Raw genomic sequence first — 10085 nt, 5'->3', positions numbered from 1 at the left:
AGAGGTTGTTATTCACACGAGAGAAAAGGCCAATCCCGAACCAGAGTGTCCTATATGGTGTGGATGCAGCGACATTGAACGGCTCAGTGCATTTGGGTGCGTCATGCTTTTCATTTGACCAAAGGCAACTTTGCGGCTATTTTTGATCGACCGCTAAATTCGATAAAACGGATATCAATGGAAAGCTGCTGCTGTACTGTTTACGAAGATATAAATGTTATTCTGCTCATGTTCCTGGAACCCCCAAAATAAGCCTGGAATTTTGAATTTTGATCGAGTTTGGCATTGTTACGCAATCATTCTGTCTGGCAAAACGAGAGTAAAGCTGAGAAGAAAGAGACAGACAGCATTGCTGCGTCACAATCGCAAACTCGATCACAATAAAAAATTCGAGGCTGATTTTGGGGGATTCCAGGACAATGAATAGAATAAAATTTATATTTCCGTAATCAGTACAGCAACAGCTTTCCATTGATATCCGTTTTATCGAATTTAGCGCTCGGCAAGTCGGTCAAAAATAGCCGTAAAGTTGCCATTGTTCAAATGGAAAGTATGACGTAGCCCAAATACAGTGAGCCGTTCAGTCTCGTTGTGTCTACACCAGGGGTGGCAAACTACTCCCCGCAACGCCGTTCTGTGCGGCCCGCGAGAGTCAAAAGAAATTTTTTTGAAATATTGATTAAATGCGTACTAAAAATCGAATTAATGAAGGGACTTGATTAAACTTCTTCTTAGTATATTTAACCATGATAATTCTAAGACAGTGGTTCTCAAACTGGGTGGCGCGCCCCCCTTGGGGGCGTGAAAGCATCTGAAGGGGGCGAGAAGCTGAACTAAACTGAAAAAATTCCCCCCCCCCCGCACGATTCACATCGAATTCATAATTCTTGCTCTGTATTTAGTCTGAATTTCATATCTCATCCACATTCGTAACCTTCCACGCCATTAAACTAACCGTTAGATCTGCTAGCATCCTGGTTGCGTTTTGTGATGTGACGATAAGGGGGCGCGAAATCTTTCATCATCATAAGGGGGGGGGGGGGGGGGGGGCGAGTCTTAAAAAATTGGTATCAAATTGAAGGTAAAAACGAACAAAATTTTTTGGCCGCGGTCATTTCCATCAGAACGCCACCGTAATTGAACTGCAATTTATTGAAATTTCTACAAGACCAGCTGCCGCGGCTGCTTAACCCGTTACATGGCACGATATCTTCACCGTCGCACTTGCTCGATGCGATTACGCAGTCACACAGAGAACGAATTTTAGATAGTTGTCAGCCGATGTTATGAAGGAAATGTGTCTAAGTTTCGTTCTCTGCGTGACTGCCTTATCGCGTCGAGCAAGTGCGACGATGAAGACATCGTGCCATGTAACGGGTTAAGCAGCCGCGGCAGCTGGTCTTGTAGAAATTTCAATAAATTGCAGCTCCATTACGATGGCGTTCTGAAGGAAATGGCCGCGGCCAAAAATTTTTGTTCGTTTTTACCTTCAATTTGAGACCACATCATTTTTAGAGCGCAGTGCCCCTTTAATGCGGATAGTCAATCTGAGAAGATGACGTAGGCTGAGTGTGGTTTGGCGTGCCGTGGTCGAGTATCCAAAATAATGCATGCTGAATCGCCTTCAATTCCATTGTAAAGGCTGATGATATCGGCCCGATCTCAAGGCCCACGCAGTTTGAAAGGTGTTAACTGCTAAACATCACAGAAATCCTAAACGAGATTGACATAATTCGTATCACGAGTGTGATTTCAAATTGGCCACTCCATTATTAATTATTTCAGTGATGTGCTTATAAAAACGATTCGCGCGTGTTTTAGGTAGATTCGTTCTCTGTATGCGTAGAATTGGGGTAATAATATATTATATCTCTACATATAGTAGAAGCGTGTTTGAAGCTAACATGGTTATGATGCTGTCAGCATTGTGTGTCATGGTACTGAACCAAAACTGGAATTAGTAAATCTATGAACAGATCGCTGCTCACAGATTTAAATTTCAATCCTGTTCTAAGAATCGGGACAACCGACTTTCATCTCTATAGTTTTGAAAAATTGGTTATTGATGTTGACCAGTCTATGAAATTTCGCCACTATGTTTCTGACGCGTGTACGATATCATCAACGCAATGTTTGGTTTGTTTTAAATAAGCACATATATTATCTCTGTGTCCTCACTATGTAATCAAATACCAATATTGCGTTTTGATTTATAATCCCCATTTTATATACAGTGCGGCCGAGAATGGATTCAGATGTTGAATGCGGCCCGCGAGCTCAAAAGTTTGCCCACCCCTGGTCTACACCACATAGGACACTATGATATAGGACACTATGGCCAAACCTTTGAATGCAAGTTACATGGTGCTCAGAGAACATAATAAATTTCGTCACATCACTCACTTTCTTTAGCGCGGTTCGGTGGTTCAGTGCGGCGGTTCAATAACCTTCTTTATGTCGTGACTCAAAATCGTATCCATGGAAAACCGAATTGTAATTTAATATCAATGAACCAAATTCAAATAGTCCGCGTTTACAGTAAACCTTTTCTATTATTCCTAACGGCGCACATGCAGGGCCAACGTCGTAACACGACCAAAACAGCTATAAAATTTTTATTTTAAGCAGGACTTCTTAAAAACGGCGGGTATGGTCCCCATAGGGTGTTTAACGCGACTTCTGGGTTCTTCATCCCCAGAACCTTCATCTGGTTGAACGCACTGTGCGAGGAATGTAGGATACATGTATAGGCGTATAATCAACATATGACTCCATTGCTTTTTTACAGTTCAAGTCTTCCGTGGGTCATACTAGCTGTCGTAATCGCCCTACTCCTGATACTCTCTTTCTTCATACGCTGGAGGAAAGTTTGTGGAGCGTTCTGCAAGCGGAATAGTCAAGATTATAATCATTCAGCCGATACAGAAGAAGGCAATGTGGTGTGAAATATGCGTAACAAATTGTCCTTGTCGCTAACTAGGGATGGTGTGAACGTGAGGTTCACGTTCACGTTCTGTGTGTGAACCTCAGTAATTTAGAGGTTCACGTTCACAAACGGACCTTGGTAGGTTCTGCACTGTGAACCTTTTTCATATATTACAATTTCTACGTCGTTTTAATATCCTAGGTTGCATTTCAACTGCGGGCCGCTCTATTCATGGCGCTGCTAGCATAAAAAAATCAGCACTAACGAACATGCACCTTGATAATCTCAAAAATTGTACTTGATTTGTTACAAAAGTTTGCTTGAAATATCCAGTTTTCGTTTGTGAACATTTAGTGACTCTCTGCTGTGACCTTGACCCGCAATCACACAACATCAAGAGCGAAATACGCAACATGTGGGTGGTCACTGGTCAGCGAATGATGCTTATTCAACCAATCAATGAAATCTATATCGTTGTCTGATGTAAAGAAATCTAGCAGGCGTACTGGGTCAATCTTGATTACATAATATGTTTATTGTATCATAAAAACCAAAACCGTGCGATTGGGGTGTCGCTACTGCTGTATAACTTGGTAATGCGGTAATATCGGTAGCAAGTATAGAAACCCGTTTTACACTCTTCTCAATTCAGCGTAGCAATACTCAGACATCGAATACATTTTCCGGTCTGGCCTAGCCCGTTAACGCGTAAGCTTATATTCCCTTGCAATGTAAGTCCTCGTCGAAATTGGTGGCAAAGCGACGAAAGATATTGATTTTATGGGAATATTATATTATATTTGATTGCCCAATATTTGTTACATTTGGCGACGAATAAAACGTCAGTAGGCTATGTACTTCAGCTTTGTGGCATTATGTGGCCCGAGTCGTCGTTAGGTATCGTGTACATTAATATAGGCTATCACTTCACTGAAATGTAGGGTTGGAATTAGCAATATGACGTCACGTGACATCATGAGGTTCACGTTCGCGTTAACACAGAACCTTTCAAAAAGGTTCGCGTTTACACGAACCCGAACCTTTCAGAGGTTCACACCATCCCTATCGCTAACGCAACTCACGGCCCAGGGGCGTTGCACCATCAAGGATCCTCCTAAATATTGGGATGACCTTCATATCTGAAAAAAAAACATTTCTTTAATATTTTCGATCCGTACCGATTACTTGTTTGGTGACATGATATGCATTATGAAAGAATATCACTATGCGCAGTTGTTACTGTTACGAATAGATTCTATCCGATTTCACAGGGTATAAGAGAACTGATTTCCTTAGCCATTTTGTGCAGCCTGAGACAGTGACATTTCATTCGCGCTCAGATATATTTAGGTAGGCTTACCATACGTCCTCTTTTAAGAGGATTTGTCCTCTTTTGACTTATTTGAAAGTGTCCTCGGAGGACGCCCTTTTGTCCTCTTTTTTGTGATTTTCTCCTCTTTTTTGAAAATTTAGGTCAGATTCAGAGCAAATTGCGACCACCTGGCAATGTGGAGAGAAAAACGGTATTTTGAGCTCTGAGCGGAAAAGATGACCTTTTTTTTTAGTCAACCGCTCGTAAAGTGGGAAAAATTCCCCGGTTTTTGAGAATTCTACTCCGGTTTTGCAAGTTGCAAATTTCTGAAAAAGTGTCCTCTTTTTAGATTTCCAAAATATGGTAAGCCTATATTTAGGAATATTTTTTGTTGTTTTGCTGTTAATCAAGGTAGCTACAAGGCATTCGACATTGGACATCGACATTCGAGCGCGACCGAATCAACGACTTCAAATGGCTATTGTTTCATTAAACAAGTCTTTCGAAAACCCTTTTAACACAGAGCCCCACTTGATTGCACACACAAATTTTGCTGGCGCTTATGGTCCCTTTAGGGCACGATGTGTAGAAGACCAAGTAGCCTATTGTAGAGTTTTATTCTTCACCTCACCTATCAGTGTCCAAAGTCCAAACACTTATTGTTGGCCGTGACAATACAACCAGAATGAATATGAATAGCCTACGCCCCCAATGGGTGGGCCGTCACCACGACACAGATGCACGCTATACCAGTTTCCACTCGATAGGAATTCAGGACTGATACAATCAAGAAATAAGTTGGATTGAAGGGCAATTTCACTTCCAAAGCGATTGTATCTTTTACGGTGCAGAAAGCGTATGAAAATAATCCCCGTTGTACAGGTGTTCAGAACAGAACATGCTCCAATTATTGATAACTAACCTACGGATAGATGCGCAACACGTGACTCACGGTCGAGTGATGCGACAACGGCAGATTTATTGTCGCCTCATAGCAGTGTTGGGATCAAGTCACTACCTTCGAGTCACGAGTCATCTCGAGTCATTGGACATTTTGACTCGAGTCAAGTCAAGTCAATCGATTTTCAAAGGTGACTCGAGTCAAGTCAAGTCACATGATTTTTGGAGGTGACTCGAGTCAAGTCAAGTCAAGTCAAGTCAAGTCAAGTCAAGTCACGAGTCAAGTCATAATTCAAGTCAAGTTGAATTTTCGAAGTAGCTTACGAGACATGATTTCCAAACTGGTTGCAGATTGACTCGCCATTTATTGTGAATCGATCGAGTAACGAACATTGTGTTATGCACGAGCAGGATATTGTATTGCTCTGACATATCGTAGTAAACCAAATTTAAAACAAATTTCTGGTGCACACCCGACATCTAGGCCACAACATAAAACACGCTTATTTTGCCATAAGGACGACAGTCACAATCACGCCGGCACTGACATTTAGCCTGACAGTATAAGATCACTCAAAAACAGCACTGTGGTCTTACTTTATTCGAATTGCGAAACGGAAAGAGAGTACTCACAATTCAGAGTACACATTTTAAATTTATAGACACATGCAGTGATAACGAAACGTCGCCATATTGACGCATAGCCCGGAAATTCGTTCGAGCTAAATATTCGCGTTACATTTCACGAATATCAAGTCTGACAAAGTAGCAGGAGATAGCCGGGCTCTGTGGGGTCGCATTAGGATGCCACCCTGACTAAAGACTCTTTCCACAGGGGCACTCGACGCGGGTATAGCCAGCACCCGTTTCGCCAAGTTGTACAACAAATTCAGATTTTTTTTATTCTCTCCCCAGTATGTAATTGGACACATGTCTTCTAGTGCCATGTGGCTAGCTATTCCATCCGAATCCAAATACTTCAGGAATTGGGTCAGTGCTGAAACTTGCTGCTTTTTAGCAAACCCCCTTCTTCCATATGATGCAAAAAGTTTCCCATATTTATTAGGAGGCCCATCATACTCATCTTCCTTCTCGCTTGATGAGTCGGACGACGCTGTTACCCGTTCTGCAAGCGTTGTCACTAAATCGGTTATTTTATTGCGCAATATTGCTCTGGCATTTTCCGATGCATCGATGTCAACCATCCATCGCATTTGAAATCTCGGGTCTAAGACAGCTGCGAGTAGATACACCTCCTCACCGAATGCTTCGGAATTACCAAGATCACTGTAATCATCAATTACGTCAACATTGCTGAAAATACCACAAAACCTTTGTGACAAAGAATTCTTTAGGCCTTCAACCAAGGGTTTCGTGTGCTTTGCGCTGCCCAAGTGTTTTTTGAGGTGCCTGTTCAATGCTAAAATAGTAGGTAAAACACAGCTAATTGTGGGAATATGTTCGCCCTGCGTCAGATTTGTCGCCGTGAGGAACGGTCCCAGAATTGACTCTAATTCAGAAAGCTGTCCCCACTCCCTTCCACTGAATATTAGCTCAGCATGGCCGGCTTCTTTACACAATTCGGATAATCTTCCGTGGTCAAGCATAATTACTTTCTCAACTTGTATCAGAGTTGAGTTCCATCTTGTGACATTTGAAGCTGGTATTGATTTGTTGCTACCAAACTTGGCTTCGAATAAATTCAGGAAATTTGTGCTGCTATGCAATATACTTGACAGTTTGCTGAGTTTTGACAAAGCTGGTCGAATGCATTTTATGTGATCCAAACCGTCTTTGATGCAAAGCTGCAGAGTGTGGGCAAAACATGACAAGCGACCTCTTTTGGCTGTGTCGCAAATTTCACGACTCAATACAGTAAATCCTTCGGGGTCTTCCCAATCACTCATGTCATCACTGGGAGTGTCCGCCACATCATCTTCGGTATCGCTACACTCGGGAAAGCTCACTTGGAAAGCCTTTTTCATGTTGGACGCATTGTCAGTAATAACGAACTCAACCTTGTTTTTTATGCCATACTCCTCCATCATTTGTTCAAAATGGGCAATGATGTTGGCACTGGTGTGTTTTCCTACAAACCTTTGACATGCCAGTGTATATGACTTTAAATTTAGTGAATTAGATTCTTCAATTAGCACATGACAGGTTATACCAATGTAGGAGCGCATTCTTCTATCAGACCATATGTCTACAGTAATGTTTACCGTTTCACATTGTGCCAGTTTTCTTTTTATATTTCCCTTGATTTCATTCCGTTTTTTGACAAGAAGGCCAACAAATGTCTTACGACATGGGGAACGGTATCTGGAATTAATAGTGTCGAGAAATCGGTTGAAACCAACCGAATCCACTATTCTGAGGGGCATGCCCTCCTGAACAATTAAATCCATTAAAATGGAATTAGTGATAGCCTGGGCTTGGGTACTGCCTGGAAGCATTTTTGAGGATCCCAAAAGGTAGGGTGTTATGCTTTGTACATTCCCCTTTCGCGCTTTTGAGTTGGTGTATTCTTGATACCTGTATAAAAACACACTTCATTCAAGATATTGGAACGAACGGTGAATGTTCATTTAAGTTTCGCTGAACAAAAAGCTTTCTAGGGTGTATTCAATGAAGCTCCTCAAACTGAAATCGTGCCCATAAGAGCAATTCGGGTGGACTAGGAAGCGCTTTGTATTCTATGAAAATATCGACTACTTCGTTTTAAATCAGCACCAGACAGATATGGCAATGGTCGACGAGGTTGCTGTTGGTGATTTGTGCCTGCGAACTGTTTGGATGCTGGATGGTGATACAAATTAATAACGTATTCTACGCAGAAGTTGAAAGAACATCTTTTTAATTTTAATTGGTGAATGTGAATTTGATTTTAATTACGACTCCATAACAAAATAAGCTTGCATCATTGAACCGTCGTACTGTAGCCGCGTGTAAGTTCCATTATATTTCTCACGTTCAGACGCCAGCGCCCAAAACACATGCATAGACAAGGCATGCATGTTCGAAGCATATAGTCAAAGCCAGTGATCATCTAAATTGCGTGAAACCGCCAGCAACCTTAAAAACATGCGCTGTCAGGTTCGGCTAGGCCTATAGTTTGAGCTTGTAACACTCAATTGTAGATATTGTAGGTATCGTAGATCGGACCGCTTTGCATGGCTAATTCTGTAGCGCTCCTTCGATACAAGTCCAATTTAGACATGCATTCGTCGCCTACATTTCAAAGCCTATTGCTATGACTCGCCTCTGGCTCCGTAACAATTTCGTGCGTTCAATCACGAAGTAGTCGGCCTGCACGCATCTTTAGGCCTAGGCATGCATTCCGTTAGCGTATGAAATACTGACACTACTATACGTACAACGTAGGACATACTGATGTGCAAAAATATCAAAATGTGAAAATATGAATTGTACTTACTCAGATAAATGCTTTCCCTTCAAATGACGAGTGAAATTCGAAGTCGTACCGAACCGATCGGGTACTTTTGATCCACATAATTTGCACTTTGCGACATGTCGATTATTTGGTCTATCGGGCATGTAGTCTACGTACATATGGTTTATAACCATAGGGACCGACATCTGGAAGACCCAATCAAAATCATGCCGCATTAACTGCGTAGAACCGCTAAGCTACGTGGGTAATTGTATAGCCCGTAGAAATCACCCACAGCACAGAGGGAAGAATAATGCAATACACATTGCACAGACCCTCTACACATAGGCCTACATAATAATACACAATTTGAGCCAAACCAATTGTTGGCAAATATCATATATGGATACGTTTAGACTATATCCGTTCGATTTAAATCATACATGATGTTCTTACGCACGAAGCAGTCTAGAAATGAGATACATTGTTAGTACTGCTATTGATGGATTTCGACTATAGTCTACGCTACGACACCGTGAACTCGAATTACTTCGTCCGCGGTCAATGTATCTGTGACATAACAATGGACGATCGGTATAACCTGGTTACACAGTCATTGAAAGGCTGGCTGCTCTCACAGGTCACAACTGCGTGTCGAAAACATGTAAGGTATAGATTCAGCGATTTAGTCGACATCGATTGCTTGATGACTTGAAATTGACTCGAAAATTGTGCTTCGAGTCACGAGTCAATCGTCATTTCTGAAGCGTCGAGTCAAGTCAAGTCAAGTCATTTTTGCAAAGTGACTCGAGTCAAGTCAAGTCATCCGAAAAGTTGACTCGAGTCTGACTCGAGTCAAGTCATGACTCGAGTCATCCCAACACTGCCTCATAGCACGAAACGGGAGCGTTATTGCTAATCCCGTAGATGACGACCCTAGCGCTCAAATTAAATAAAGTTGATCTTATTTGAAAGCTACAGTCGCACTGATTCTGATAATATACATTAAATTTTCATCAAGGCAATGGAACCACCCCGAAATAGCCTTCAAAATCTGAAAATCGGCATTGTTCTAAACAATCGCAACCACGTAGGGACCGTTGTTATGGTCATTGTGCTGCGCCGTTGCGATCGTTTATAACAATGACGATTTTCAGACTTTGAAGGCTATTTCGGGGCGATTCTATTGCCTTGATGAAAGCTTAATGTATATTATCAGAATCAGCGCGACTGTAGCTTCCAAATAAGATCAAATTTATTTAATTTAAGCGCTCGGCTCGTCATCTATGGGATTAGCAATTACGCTCCCGTTTCATGCTATGAAGCGACAACAAATCTGCCGTTGTCGCATCACTCGACCGTTAGTCACGTGTTGCGCATCTATCCGTAGGTTAGTTATCTATATTCCAATAGACCTCGCTGGCTAATTGCTTTGCTCGTTGAGTGGTTGGTTGGTAAACTCATAGCAGTGCTGAACAAATCTATCTATAGATAGATATATAGAGAGCCCTGGGGCTACATAATAGCCTAATCAACACCCATAGAGACGTTGG

The 10085-nt window shown here is 41.9% G+C and overlaps 1 protein-coding gene across 1 annotated transcript; it reads right to left on the bottom strand.

Moving 5' to 3' along the window:
• Nucleotides 1-5719: 5719 nt before the first annotated feature.
• LOC145457857 (uncharacterized) lies at nt 5720-8870 on the bottom strand. Its single transcript, XM_080336147.1, has 2 exons — nt 8575-8870; nt 5720-7673 (listed from the first exon to the last, which is right to left on the bottom strand). The coding sequence occupies exons 1-2, from the start codon at nt 8766-8768 to the stop codon at nt 5861-5863; spliced, it is 2007 nt and encodes a 668-aa protein (XP_080192273.1). The 5' UTR covers nt 8769-8870; the 3' UTR covers nt 5720-5860.
• Between the last annotated feature and the right edge of the window lie 1215 nt (nt 8871-10085).

Source organism: Botryllus schlosseri, chromosome 15 (assembly GCF_051294905.1).
Source record: "Botryllus schlosseri isolate E-star chromosome 15, Bs_hap1, whole genome shotgun sequence".
Lineage (NCBI taxonomy): Eukaryota > Metazoa > Chordata > Ascidiacea > Stolidobranchia > Styelidae > Botryllus > Botryllus schlosseri.
The sequence above is the reverse complement of the archived record's forward strand: the minus strand, read 5'-3'. Positions and strand labels throughout refer to the sequence as shown.